General features: G+C 41.5%; 1 protein-coding gene across 1 annotated transcript in view; it reads right to left on the bottom strand.

Moving 5' to 3' along the window:
- Positions 1-12,343, bottom strand: part of LOC103374527 (calcium/calmodulin-dependent protein kinase type II subunit gamma-like) — a gene marked incomplete at its 5' end in the record, with an annotated part of 47,879 nt that extends 35,536 nt beyond the window's left edge. The window contains 4 exons of the mRNA XM_008304626.1: positions 2,304-2,376; positions 5,774-5,839; positions 7,320-7,374; positions 12,178-12,343. Of these exons, the coding sequence (XP_008302848.1) occupies positions 2,304-2,376; positions 5,774-5,839; positions 7,320-7,374; positions 12,178-12,343 (360 nt within the window). The remainder of the gene's footprint in view (positions 1-2,303; positions 2,377-5,773; positions 5,840-7,319; positions 7,375-12,177) is intronic.
- Between the last annotated feature and the right edge of the window lie 3,187 nt (positions 12,344-15,530).

The raw sequence follows: 15,530 nt of genomic DNA, 5'->3' as shown, positions 1-15,530 counted from the left end.
ACAAGCATTTCCCCTCCTCTAACAGGCAGAGCTGAAACAATAGGAAAAGAGAGAGAAAAAAAAACGGGGGGGCTGGAGCGAAAGCAACACAAGAACAGAGAGACAGACAGATAGAGATAGATAGATGGGAGGTGGCATAATGAGTCCCTACGCCGGCGCTGCAGCAGCCGAGTGACCTCACCCTATAGTTACCATGGCAACCCAGCCTGCCACCAGCCAACAGCACTCAACTCTTTCTCGCTAATTCTTGTTTTCCCTTCAGCGAGTGGCCCTCCCAAGATGACAGGGAGGCAGAAATATGACATGCATGCGTGTTTGAGGTCACACCTTGCCACGGCACAGCTTTGTGGGCATTATTAGTGTTTTTTATGGCTCCCGTACAGATGCTGCGTTTGGCAGCTCGGCAGCTTTATCCCCTGGACGCTCTCAGTAAAAAAAAACTCCAACTAAATCAGATATTGCTTTTTCTGAGCTATCTGATGATTACAGGGATTGTTTTACCAAGAATCTCTCTCAAAGAAACTAATGCCTTAAAGGAGTATTGATTGATTTTATTTATTTTTTGGGCAACTTGGAGGCAGCGGAACAAGATATGAGCACCACACAGACATGAAATCATTCAGAGTTATGGTGGTTTATGTTAGGAAACAGTTGCTCATACATGCATCCAGCAGATACAACATTAAACTTTGTTTAGCTCTACTTGGCTAAATGCTGATTTTGTCCATCTGACCTGAGGTAACAGCAGCTTTTTTCTAAGTTGCTTTACAGTTTGTACGATTGATATTTTTGCGTCACACAACATCACAAGCAACAACATTAAAGAGGTTTACATGTAGATAATGTGATGAGTGTATATTTTAGTTATCAGTGAGTGTTTGGTCCATTCTCCTTTTAGCTTTTTTTGGAATTTTTTTAAACACACTACACAGTGAGCCCACAGAGTCGGTAGGGACCAAAAACGGAGCTAAAAGAGAGTGAATATTAGACTTTGATTCATAAGATGACTCCAAATGAATGATAGTGTCGCTCTCTAACTACTGAATGTGGAAAGTCAAAACTGTTTGCGAACAAATTTACTGTGTCAACTTAAAAGTCAATATCGTGTTATGAGATTTTGCAGGTTTAAAAAGTTTGTTCCAGCTCATCACTAAAGCTATTACGGAGATAATGCACTTGTTTTAAACAGCTTTGGGGGCTAGCGCGCCAAATGCATTTATTATAATGCAATAGGATGTTTGTGCTGCGTGAAATATTCAGACGTCATGTATTTTTGCTGCTTTAGTCCATCAAATGGAAACATTGAAAGCTTGTAATAACTGGCCCACCGGCACGTAAATTAAGTTTTAAAGGGTTAATTCTATTAACATAGATTTCCCTGTTGTTGTTCAATTACCATTTAAGAACAAAGTGTTTACAGTAATGGTGTAGCACAGTTTGGATACACGTGCATTAACAGCTAATGTAATGCATTTCTGTCCAGCGCCCTCGTCGTCTGTCATCATTATCGTCTTTCTAAAACTCTTCCCCTCTCCGAGTTCATTTGATACCGACATCCATATGAAAGCCAAAAATCAATGAGAGGCAACACAAGTGCATTTGCGCCACTCTCACACGAAAACCGATGGTTTATTTTCCAATTACGCTTGTCTGCTTACCCTCAGAGTAATGGCTTAATTTTGCAGTGTCACATAAAAGTAACAGATCAGATTGTGAAAGTAAAGTATTTAAAGTTTAGGACTCTCAACACATTAGTGGCAATAACAGAAAAGTGCAATTTATCCAGGTGTTTAAATCTCAGGTCAATACCGTCTTCGTTTACTATTCAAATTAATTAAAATTAGAATCACACAGCTGAGGAGCGCTGTTGGTTTGTGCTCGGGGTGAACAAGCTTCGCTGCGAGGGGAATCGTCACTGGCCGTCATCTCACCCACCGACCCGCTATTAATAGCAGCTGGTCTGCTTTCGTCACTCCTCGGCAGTGCAGGAGGGAGGGAGGAGGGGAGAGAGATGGAGAGGAAAAGAGGGGGACAGATGAAACAGAGGAGGGGGTGCAGACATACAGATGTGAACGAAGAAATAAGGAGAGAAGAAAGCCGGCGAGGAGGATGACGCTCATCCCTTAAGTTGTTCTCAGCGTCACCGCATGACGTCTGCGTGAGCGTCTGCACAGGCCCGTTATAAATCTCCACGCATGCCTTTCCCTCTTCATTCACAGCACAGCGTGTAATCATTTTCTTTTTCTGTACAAATAGAAGGTTGGCTCGTATACAAGGACCTCCCATATTCACCAATAACTCACCTTGAGGTCCCTGTGCACAATATCATGCTGGTGGATGTGACTGACGCTCTCCAGGATCTGATTGATGCAGTGGCTGCAGGAGACAGAGACGGATGAGAAACACAAGTCAGACACATCTGTCACTCCTCAACAGCGAGGCGACAACAGAGAGCAGGCTGACGTGGAGGAAGAACAAAGTTTGAGAGAGAATTTTCAAATGTCATCGCTGGCCTTTGTGTACGTTCAGAGCAGACGGGCGCTTTATTGATCTCGAGGGAAATTCAAGCATCCAGTAGCTTAAAAAACAAAAATAAAAAATAAAAAACTCGGCACATTGAAAAATATATCAATATGTAATAAAAGAGTGCAATTCTCATATACAGCAGAGAGGTTGTGTTTTATTTTTGCAAGGGCTGAGTAGATTTAATAATACTGTAGTGCAAAAATAAGTTAAAGTGACCCTGTGCAGAACCGTGAGAGCGAATTCACGGAGCATGAAAGGTAAAGCATATAAGAGGCTCCGAAATTCAAAACACATAAATACGAGTTAACTTGCAGCAAGGTCAACAGCGCTGGAAGAAATGTGAGCCGGAAAGAGACACAAGCAGAGATAAGCAAAGGGGAAGAAAGAGCCAAAAAAAGACAACTACAGCTGAACAGAGGAGAAGTTTCAGTCGGCCACAGGATGAAATGATGAACATTTATGTGGCCAAAAGTATGTGGACACCCTTGACTTCAACCTAAATTAGCACCTTTGGGACCAACAGAAACACCTTTCCTGGCAGTAAGAGCAAGTTTATACTCTCAGTCATTCAGAAAAGCATCACTGGGAGATGGGGGGAAACATTTTCAGACAATCTTTCCAGGAAGACATTGATATTGCTGCATTGTGTTACACACAAATAAAGAGAGCTACAAAGAGGGAGAGCACGAGGCCCGGCGCTCTCTCAGCTCTGCTCGGTGGAAAGTTGTCGGGGGAGGATGTTTCCGACACTAATTGACCATCCAGCACACAGTTTAGATTAAATCCTGCTTAAAGGCGCCACTGTTCTTCATTAGAAGTGCCGGCTGGATGGTTGTGAGGCTTCAGAAAGCTTTTCCCGCAACACCTTTCTGACATCTGAATCGCAGTCCGGCGGACATTCACATCCACTTCACACCATCACCGACCAGCTGAGCAGAGCCGAGAGAGGAGCCAGTGTTGAACCTCTCCTTGTCTGTTACACAACTATCTCTGTGAGCGACACACCACATATACGGCATCACCCCTATTTTATAAGGGTTATTCTGTCTCACATCATCAGGAGTGTTCTGCTTGACCTTCTCTGATTTGCTTGAAACTTTATCATCAACTTGTAAATTCAATCTGGGAAATTTTACATTGATAGATCATATAAAGATAATCAAAAAAAGCAACTGCCCTTGAAATTTTGGGTTATGTTTGAAAGACTAGCTCTGGAAATGTTTATTGTTGTTTCTAATCATGTCATTGATTCAGAATCTGCAAAATTGGACAAGCAGAGTGAGCTGAAATGTGAGAATGTCATGAAAAGTCACATTTTTGAGCACACATTAACAAAAAAATGTATAATGCAGAAGTTAACTTGTGATATTTTCTGAACCATATTTAGCTGCATGTCACAGTCACACAAAACAAAATGTAAAAAAAAGGTTATTTTTGTTGAACTTTCATAACTGATTGAGCAGATGTGACAAACTGCACCACAAAAAACAAAAGCATTTCTAGATAGTCTGATCCAAGTAGAACAGAGATGTAGAGTTTCCAAATGGTTCTCCAAACATAACACAGAAAATAATCTTTCTTAAATGTGTTAAACAAGTTAAAATTTCCCAAATATCTTCACCATATTTTATGATATGAAAAAATCAAGCAAATCAAAAATGACTGAGCACAAACTGTTCTTTAAATCTGATGATTTGTGATAAAACGACCCATAAGTGGATTTTCTCTCACACCTTCTGCACCTGTTTGGAACAACTACAATTATATTGATTGCTTGATTGGCAACACATACGGTCTGTTTCACCAAACCTGCAAAATTCTATCCATGACTTGCACCATTTTGCACCATTTTGGCACCACACAAATCAAAACAACTGATATTTATGTCCCACGAATAACCTCTGTGAGACTTGCATAAATATACCTGCAATCTAAGAGCAACAATCATTTGTGAAACATCCTCTGCAGTCTGTGGTACATGAATAGGAGGATGTGTGATGCGTGTGAAAGAAGAATTTGGTGCATTTTAAAGTGAATGAATGTGAGGAAGGAAGCAGAGCGGGCAGGGTTTTGTGGGGGGGCGTCTTATGTAAGCTTGTCCTAAGCTTACATATCTGCACTTGTGCTGCTGGTCTGATGCTCAGTTAAAGTTGCTATTATTTCTTTTTAAAATAAATGGAGCTTGACATTAGTAAAGGGTGAAGTCTGGGTCAGCAGTGGGAGGGTGCACTGAGACAGATTTTTGTCCTCTTTCTGTACGATAGAATCAAAAGAGTGGTATTGTGTCCAAATTAGGCTAAAAATGAACTTCAAATTTTGTTCGGTCTATCTCCTCTAAACCTTCCTGACTCACTCAAACACCTTACACTCATTTCTGTGTGGTACTAAGCCTATTTTATCTTCCTCCACTTCGTTTTGGCAGCTAATATAATGCCCATAAGACTGTCTTGCAGCTTACTTTGCTCACTTTAGCACCATGCACTCCCTTCATGTTCTCTATTCCACTACATTCTTTCTTCCTTCATTTTTCTTTTTACCTGAACAGAACGCTGGAAGTATGTGTTCATCCACCAGCCGTGACTAGTTCTGTGGGAGCCTTAATTACACCACGGCATATAACAATGTGATTATTGTCTTACAGGTTGTGTAATGAAGTCAGAATATGGAGTTAAACACCACCTGAACCACACCTCTGCTCAGAATGAAAACCAAACGACATAAATCAATCCATTTATAGGCACAGACAAAAGAGTCTGAGTTACACTAAATAGCGGTAATTATATTTTATTACCACGCTGACAGAACTGCATTATCTTCATGTTTTATTTGCTCATGCAGAGTTATTTTTATATAACTTTTAAAGTGTCTTAGGACGTGGGTTAAGGTCCAGTCAGGCAGGTAATCTGTTCCTGTGCGAAAAAACCAACTGCGCCTCCTGACAACAAACTCAAAATAAGATTTCAACACTTAGGACAGCTTTGCCATTACTTATTGATGAAATTAAATTTAAAAAGCCTGAGTCACTTGGTGGAAAATAAAGCGCATACCGGAACTGCCACAAACGAGAAGCACTCCCGTCTGCTGCTAAAGCACACAAAGTACATTAACACAGATTTAAACGGCAAAACATTTTGTGCTTCCATGACTCGACTTTGCTGCTTTGGGCGGCATGAAATTTGACAACGGCAGCCCCCGAAAAACTTTGCACATATGCATGAAAGCTGTCAGCCCGCCTGACATACTGTACCTGGCATCTGCCTCGCTGTAATACTCTCTCGCAACGATGTCCTCAAACAGCTCTCCTCCAGTGACACTGCAGACAGACGGGAAAGAAAAGAGAGAATTGGTTATTTCCCTTTTTTTCCCCCCCTCCCTAAAAAATAAAATGCAGATGCTTCTCACAAATGAAAAACACTACAGAAAGTATCATTAACATACTTTTTAATGAGTGATTCGTATGCTTTGGTGATTTATGTTGCAGTGTAACAGGCTCAGGCTGGTGCTTCAAGAGGCCGCTGGACTAGTTGTTGATGATACAAGCCTCTACACGACTGACTGGCATGTCTGGTTGATCAGTATCTGTTGCACCAAATAGTAATCACCTGAAGCTTGCTCTGAACTTTCAGCTGTACCTATTAAGTACTACTTTTATAACAATTAGGTGCTGCATTCTACCTAACATATTTCAAAGTACACCAAGTGTCACAAAAGGGTTGGAACTGTGATGTTTGAGTCACAAATAGATGTATTTTCTGTCACTTTGGGTTGATAAAATCTGATATTTAACATACAGTTGAATGAAAAAAGAACAGCAACAGACACTTAGCAGCAAAACAAAAATTATTCTACAGAAAGGTTCACTAGCAAATGCCTTAGCTGCAAACCACCATGGAGGCACGTAACAGAAATATGAAGTTCAGTTACAAGCGTGCTGCCTCACTGGCTCATGAATCAGATCGCTTGATAATGGAACCCCTTCGCCCACAGTCCCTCTCCGTGCAGGTCTCCCACGGTGTGCTAGTCTGATGCTGCTAGATGATCTACCCGGTCAAAAAAACACCTGTGACCCTGTGAGCCCCACCACCTCCAACTTAGCGACGCTCTCCAGGCGGGACTTCACATCAAGGGTCACCGTTAGGATACAGCCGGTCCAGGGCTTCCACTCTGAGCCTCGTCTGAGTCACAGGCTGCAGCTTTAAGTCTTTGTCCGTCATTTTCACTATATGTGCCTTAACCGTCTTTTCCACGATGGGAAACGACAACAACAACACTGAACATTCCAAGTTTTGAAGAGGATTTGAATGGCACAGTGAGGCAGTCCTGCACAGTTTCTCTTTTTTCCCAACATATTAACGCTTTCCTGCATCCAAATGTTTAACTAAAACAATTCCAATTGCCAATATTTTTTAGGAAACATCACAGCCACATCCTTCACTTAGCTCTTCCCAAGTTAAGCCCAAAGTTTACCCTGTCGCTAAATGATAAAGAGCTGAAGCTGGACCATTATGTTCTACAGAATATTGCCTCCAGGTTTGACTCGACTTCTTTATTTAATGTGTATCAAGGTAAGATAATTCATACAATCATATATATATTATCTATGTGTGTACTTGTGTGTTTATATCTATTTGTGTGGGGGTTTTTTTGTGTTAACATTAGAATTGCTACCTGTGCATCTCCACTAGAAGACACACTACATGTCACACAAGCACCATCACAGAGAAGAAGATGCAACAGGACGTACATTCATCACACATGCATGTTCTGTGTGTATGTTAATGCGATTTACTTACAGGTCAAAGACAAGGTAATGGAAGCCTTCCTCTGAGATGCTGTCGTGGAGTCGTACTGGTGAGGAAGAAACAGAGAGAGAGAGAGTCTTCAATTACAAATCAGGCCATTAGGTAAGACAAAGCTGCTCATGTGAATTAGCCTCTAACTGGAAACTCTCCTCGAACCATTACTTTGACTGAAGCTTTTCTGTCAGCGTGTTGGGGGGCGGTGGTGGTTAAAATTACTTTTTCAGGACAGTTACCGATCCCTTCGACAATCACTCCACATTTGGAGGTCAGCTGGGAGAGTGGAGGCGGAGGGTTAATGTCAGTGCTTTCTCTCTGTTCAGACACACTGACACTCGGTATGTTAGCAATGTGCGCTATGACGTTATGCTGAGGAAATTTGCGTTATTTATCACTGACGTTAATGCAAATCACGTTATCACGGTACGTTCCAGTGTGCAAACTCTCTCGCACAACGTCCGTCTTAATAAAGAGTGAAGAACTCCACTGAACATATCATTTGGGAGAGTTTGTGTGGGGGGATATTTGACAAAATGCTCCTCTTTCCATGCATTAAATGACGCCATTGTTTAGGTATGATTCATGCTTTAGGGTGACTCATCACTAATTCGTTTTAGGAAGGTTACCGGTATGCACGTTGTTCTTGTAATCACCAGGTCTACTCATCACTCACTTCACTCAAAGATGAAATAAAAAAAACAAACTTGCTTAACGCCATAAAACAAAACAGATCCATGGTGCTTGAATCAGTCAGGTTCTCATCTGCTTTCTTATTCTTACTATTTCTATTTTAATAAATGTGAATAATGATAAAAACTTAGTCGAGTGCTTTACAATAAGTACGTGTTGTATTTACGCCACAAAGTGGAAAAAAACTGAGGTCCCCTGAAAGCATCGGTGTCGTTCACACACTAGTATGTTCATTCATAATCATAACAAACACACAAGGTCAAGTGATACAAAGTGCTCTCAGGTTTCCAGCAGCACCGAGCCGCTATCAGAAACGATCAGACAGTAGCTTTCTAACGCGCCACCTGGCCGGTTGGCAACGAGGAACCAGCTTTTGGACACGAACACCGACAGAACGGTTACCATATTTTAATCATTCATAATTAATGTGATACTGCTAAATTCCTTTTTTTTTTTTTTTTTGGCTTTGTCTCGTCTATAAAAGCAACAAAGCCAGACAGGAAACCTTACGACGGGTGAAGGGGTTGTCGCCGAAAAAGCACAACTTTAACCGTCGTAAATCAGTTTTGAATTACCGACTGACTGGATTTTCACAGGCTGATTAAAAAACCAGCTCGTGTCAAGGTGGGTGAAGGTGCTCGAGTTCCTGAATAAAGCCTGAAAATGTGCTATTTTACTCTCTTTCTTCTTTCTTCAGACGAGTTACATTTAAAAAAAGAAAAAGAAAAACTTGACAAGGTCTCCCCTTGAGAACAGGATAAGAAAAGAGCAGCGCAGAGGAGAGGAAGAATAGAAGAAGAGGAAGCTGAAATCAGGTGGGACGAAGAGAGACCAATGAAACCCTGATGCCTATTATGTTGCTATCATACGCAGCGTGTGTGTGTGTGTGTGTGTGTGTGTGTGTGTGTGTGGGCGTGTAGCTTGGACTGGACAGCATGTTTTGATAACACACTTGGCAGGTCTGCCTTAAAAACACTTTGCCATTTCCTTCCTTTCCACGGGGCCACTGCCTTTTGTCTGGATCTCACAGACAGTCAGAGCGACGCGACGAATCCCAAGTTGTACGACACTCTACACAGATTCACAAAGACATTTACAGGCACAATAATCCTTCAGTCTACCTGACAGGTTACTGCCACCACGATTAAACATTCGTCTGGCTCCCGTGTGCTTTCACTGGCAAACGCGGCCGCTATACATCCAAGATTGCTGATCATGAGGAATATAAAACATTCATTTTGAGCCCGTCTGCTCCACACTTTCCCAAACGGACGTCAGGAATGCTGGTCATTTAGAGGGAAATATCAAGTGACCGTCGACCACCGGGCTTCACGCACGCAGCGCACAAAGTAAACACAGTGTTGATCGTATTAGTGCCGCCAGCTGACCGTGCATGTGTCGGTGTTCAGACTCACTTTGCCTCCTTGGCTGCTGGCCAGTCGCACCATGCAAATGTCCCACACAGCGACAGATCAGGTAACTGGCGGATTTGCCTATCGCCGGAGGCCATTTGTTTCAGAGCTATTATTAAACCGAGCAACGCTAAAATGAAAGCTAACTTAATAAAAAAGCCACGGTTGTTGTTTTGGCTCTGAGATGAAACGATGACCACAATGTTTCAGCTTAAACCCACAGCAGGTAAACAGCGTTTCCACAGCCACACCTGACCTGGACGCAACCGAACATGTTTCACTGGATGAAGGGCAGATTGAAGGCAAGAAGCCTCTGAAATAAGTGGATAGGGCTGCAGTCTGGCAGAGGCAGAGGTGTCAGCCGACATCAGCGGTAACAGACCCGAGAGTTGTTTCTGTTACTTGTCCGATCCGGCTTGATATCGGCGGCGTGGATAAGATTATAGAAACACCTGTCAGCGAAACACGATTCAGCAGCATCACAAACCGCAGCCGCCAAGATGATCACACAGTTGAATCAACGCTTCTCAGATTGAAACATTACAGCCTTCATAAACGCAGAATCGATGGCGGGACTGTTGCACTCAGCTGCATTAGTTTTAAATAGGTCTGCCTAATAGACTTGACTACATGTGCCGAGTGCAATGCTGCAGCACCCTGACTTTACACGTCACCTGTCAATGGACGAGGCAAGTCTGTGCTCTGTAAACATGTAGTTTAGTAAAATGAGCACCTTTAGTTTCACATTTATGCAGGTCGAGTTAACAGACTCGAGCATTTTACTCAAATATACGACTAAAAACAAATGCCTGCGAACTGTAAAATGTATTTAGGAGCATGTGTGTGAACAAAAAAGTTAAATAATAAAGTCACAACACTGAACAAATCACACTGTTTTTATGGAAAGTCTTGTTAAGTTTTCTCTGCCATCCAAAGTATTGTTTTTCAGTCGACTTCTCTTTCTGACAAGTTCAAAAAGCTCCTTATGTCCAGTAACGTTATGAGTCTGTTTGCATTGTTGCCTGACCTCTTGGAAAAAAACAGGTTTATAAAGTAAACTTATTAAAATGAGACGAACTAAAACATGCCGGCATTCGTCAACATTTACCAAAAGAAGGTAAGTTGCTGTTAATCCAAAACATCTAATTTAACTTGATCAGGTGATGTAGGTGCTGATGTTACTCAGATATGTTTCATACATATGCTTTGTAAATGTGCACATTCTTGGGCGTGTTATTTGCACATTCCTGCACATTGTTAAAATCTCCATCCCTTTTTTATCGCTCAAAATTCCTTTAATTAACCCTCTGATCCTCGAAGCCCTCCAGCGAGGACAGAAAAACATGCTGTCTATTAAAATAGGAAAACAAAAATTGCAGAAAGTCCCACCATTTATCGGAGGCAGAACTGTGAAAACAGAGCGAATCTGCAGGTTTTGAAATTTTTGATGCTACTCGTCTGTGATGTGCCATTCAGTCTAGAAACAATTTTAAGCTTAAAATTAAGATATTTTACGAAAACAATTTTATTTGACATGTTTCATTTTTTAAAAAACGCCAAAAACAAACAGTTTGCTCCAACCAGATTCTGTAAAATATCAAAATTCTACACTCCTCTTCTTCTACTCACTCAGAGTGACTCAGCTGTGATTAAAAGGAACGTGACAAAAATTCAGGGACTTTCCAGCTGAACTTGTCTGTGTTTACATAAAGCTGATAAGAAAGAAGTGTGGAGGCCACCTAATAATGTAAGTAGTAAATTATTTACAATATGTAGAGCCACCATTTTTCTCAGAAGTGGTAGCACCTGTGGGCACTTGGAAAAATGCTGCACATTTTGAATCCAGGTGTTAATCAAAAGGCAATCAAAAAAATGTTGTTTTTTTTTTGAAGATTTATGCCATATTGACTGAGTCACACCACACAAAGACACTAATCAACTCTCTCTACTTCTACTTCTCTATCCATGGTTGTGCTGTTTCCCTAAACATACAGGACTTTATTTATTTTGCAGTGAAAATTGAGCTCACAGTGGCTTAAAATGTGAGAAGACATTAAAAAAAAACGTCCACAAGCTACCTGAAAGGTGGTTATGGAAAAACACATTATTTGTTTAATTTTCAGTGCGTCTCTAAATTCATCAGATCCCAGATAAGCCTGATAGGATTCAAGTTATTGGACTTTTATAAGTTCATCAGGCAGAGTTATGCTTTTCTTGAATCCATATGATTTGTTTGATTAACTCACTGAATGATCACGTCAGTACTTTTCTCAGTTTGGGATTTTATCAGAGTTGAAAATCAACAAATTGTTTAATATTAAATGTTTGTATTTTTTACTATAGTTACACGTATATTGCTTGTATTTTTACTTATATTTTGCTTTTGTTTTACATGGTACTTATTGTATATTAGGCTTTTTAAAAACTGGGACCTGAGGACTAATGTCGTACCACAAACATGTAAATGTGAGCTGGCATGATAATAAAGCTCCTTGAATCCTTAAAGGAAAAAATGCACTGATTTTCCTGGTACTCTTATTTTTTTTATGGTTGGCCTCAAAACAATGAGGAAGTAAAGCTAATTTCAGTAAAACATGCCAGTTAAACAAGACAGCGCTGATGGATTTGTGGATCCAGAGATGTTTTGCAGTGACTAAACCTTTCTGATTTCAACATCTTTTCGTGACATATCTGAATTATCACATCTGCTCCAGTCATCTTCGGTCCGTTGGCTCTCGAAGGTGACTCACCTATGTTTGGATGCTTCAGCAGACGACAGATCCTCGCCTCCCGCTCCAGCTTCTGGTGATCTGTGGAGGAGACGCAGAGAGGAAACGGTGAGGGCACAATATCGGTACCAGGAAGAGAAGCAATTAAGATGCCGGAGTGACCGCAACGCCAGCAACAAAAGGAACACTTCTTGGAAACAGACAGAGTGAGTGGCCGCAGAAAAGCATCGACGGTACACAACAAGTGCGGCGTGACTCCATCTGACTGCAGCTCGTGTTGTTCGGTAACACTTCGGCACCGGCACACTCTGAAAACAGCTTTTTCTGCACAACTTTTCAACAGATGTTCAAGTTTTAAGTGCTAATAAATAATAAATAATGTGTTTGGTTTTTCTAAAGCAAAGATTTTTGCAGCCATTAAAACTTGATATCTTGTTTGGGAGGATTTCAGAAACGCCTGCGCCAGCGACTTTGCGACTTGATTAAAAATGTTCTTTTAACAGTGAAGCTGCAGCACATAAACACACAGCACATACTCCATTCCCTTTCTGCCGCACACAGGATAAAAGTTTCCCTCTAAACCGCACCGTCTTTCGAACAAATCGACTTGAACTTCGGGCCAAAGCGGTTCATAGTGTTGGCCTCTTACATCATATAAGAGACTGAAACAGACTGTCGGCTAATATGAGCAACAGCGGGAGATATGCGGCGCACGCAAACGCACAAACACATACACAAAATAAGCACAAGCTTTCTGCACTTAGTGAAATTAGTCTTGTGGGTCCGGCCTTAATATAATCAGTGTCCAGTTAATGATTCTAATGGCGAAGGGAGGATGTCTGTGTGTGTGTGTGTGTGTGTGTGTGTGTGTGTGTGTGTGTGTGTGTGTGTGTGTGTTTCAGACAGACAGATACAGTCGATGGATACAGTGGGCAGTGACTTGTCCTGTTGCAGGGCGTCGGAGGTCAAGTTCACGCTGGGCTTTTCTGCCACCAACCAGCTGCTGGTCTCAGAGGACAGATGGGCTGCTTACGTGGGTGAACCCGCCTGTGTGTGTGTTTGTATTTCAGTGAGTGTGTGTGTGTGTGTGTGTGACAGACAGCGGGAGACACTGGACATCCCTAATCCCCCCCCCGTCCCGACCAAGGCTTCATCACGGTGTCTAGATGTAGACAAACGGGAGCGCTGCAGCCAAACACATTCTTGCAAATTATTTCTTGATTAACCTGTTGAGTGTTTGTTTATGAAACGTCAGACTAAAGTGGAGACTGCTGCTCGCTCTGTCCAACACTGTTTAGTTTAGTGTCAGACAAAAGCAGAAAACCAGACGTCAACCGACAATAAACCATGGAGGCAGATTACCAACATCTAGATCTGATGTATGTTAAATAAAATGAAAATCATTGTGTCAAAATTTAGAACAACACAACCTCCAAGACAAAACTTTGTTGAAAAGGATTTGATTATTACTGTTTTACATATGTTTAATTAAAAAAAGAGCTAATCGGCTATTACACGTGACATTTAACCCGTCATGTAGTGCTGCCAGTGGAGTATTGCTTGAAACTACAGAGTGAGTGCAGACGGAGAGACAACCAAAGTAGCACATTTGTTTTACTGAAGGAACTGGCGTTTAAATAACGATGACACGAGTAATGGGAAAAATGCTAAATATTGGATCTGCCAGGCCAATAACTGGTTGAACCCTGATGAAAACCAGCACATTTTTGGCATTCTTGCTTAAAATTACAAGTGACTGCTCGACTGATTGAGATCTTATTCTATAATCACTACATTTCTTGTTCATGTTGACTGGCCATGTTTGCTGCATTTCCATCTGCACATCCACCCAGAACAAGGGAGTTAATTAATAATGACTGCATGTGTTTACTGAACAGAAACAAGCTAATACATATGCTAAGCTACAGACAACTGCTCCAAGGCCTAATGTCACCGGCTCATCCAAATTTACATTTCCCTGAGCCTGTTTATCTACAAAATTTTACCAACACATACAAAAACCCCTTAACATTCAGATTTATTTTACATGTGCTGATCATACTAAGGGAAGTGGGGATTCCTGCTACTTGTTCAGTCACAGCTCTAATCTCTCACCTCATCTGAGGCTTTGGGCAGCATCTCAATAATCGATCACACTGATACCTGCATGCACTGACACACTTCTGCATGTATGTTGGACACAAGAGTTTGAACACAGGCTTTGTAGGAGGCGCTCAGCTAATCCTGCTGTCAACGCTTCAACCAACGTCAGCTCTGACCAGCTTCTCCACTGGATGGATTCATCAACGTGGGCTGTGAGCATTTTCAACGTCAGTGTCACTTATTTTACAGCCCTGGCACTGTGCTGTGACTGAATGTAGTACTTTTTCTTCTTCACTGGTTCAGTCACTAACTTCCTTTTATTATCAGGTGTGTCTGAGTCGGGACCTCCTCCACTCGCTGCTCTTTTTGTTTATTTAAGATAATCAGCAACAGATCGCTTCGTCTTTGGGATACGGTAACACTTGAATGACTTGTTTCACAGATCAGGTAGGGACAGATTGATTGAGCTAGTACAGCTTTCAACCAGAATGATTAATACAGTGAGCAGGAGGTGCACCAAAACCAACTGAAATTTCAACTCGCACCCTTAAAACACAGTCACATATTCTGCTATTGTGGTTGCAGTCTGCAGCCCTGCCCCAACCACAATATCCACCTACCAGTTAACGTACTTTTTTCGCCATTTCCAATCATAAAACCTGCATTTTTAACATTTTGATGCTTGACAAAAGTTGGAAAACCCGGGACATTCTGTGTAAAATCAGAAGAATCAAAAAAAAAAACCCAAAAAAATAGGGAAATGCGGCTCCAAACATATTTGAAAACTTTGCATGGCTCCATTAAATACACCAAAGTTATTGCACATTAACAATCAGCTGATTCTGAGGGGGGCTGCTGAAACTTTTTGCAGATTTGATTGATTTTAAAGGGATGATATCATATTATTATAAAAAGCCACCAAACTGGATCCACATTCAGTTTTACAGTTTCCAAACTTATCAAAGGAGAGAAAACTCAGCTCCCTGCAGATGAGATGTGATGCAGGCTGATCGACTTTACAAACATTTCATTACCTGCATTGTTTTTCTGTTGTACTGAACAAAGAACCGGTGGCTTGCTGCTGCTGCCAGCTCTTGGACATGACACCACTGCACCAGGAAGCTCCGAATAACAAAGAAAGAAGACGAGTGCACAGAGCAGCCACAGCGGTGTGGGATATACACCTCACTAGATAGTCAAAAAAGTGAAAAACAAATCCTGTATGTGATCTAAACCCGAGATAATCAGGTAGCTTCTTAAAAGATACTTTC

The sequence above is a fragment of the Stegastes partitus genome, unplaced genomic scaffold (assembly GCF_000690725.1).
Source record: "Stegastes partitus isolate 25-593 unplaced genomic scaffold, Stegastes_partitus-1.0.2 Scaffold2270, whole genome shotgun sequence".
Taxonomy (NCBI): Eukaryota; Metazoa; Chordata; class Actinopteri; family Pomacentridae; genus Stegastes; species Stegastes partitus.
Note: the sequence above shows the minus strand (reverse complement) of the source record. Positions and strands in the feature narration are given on the sequence as shown.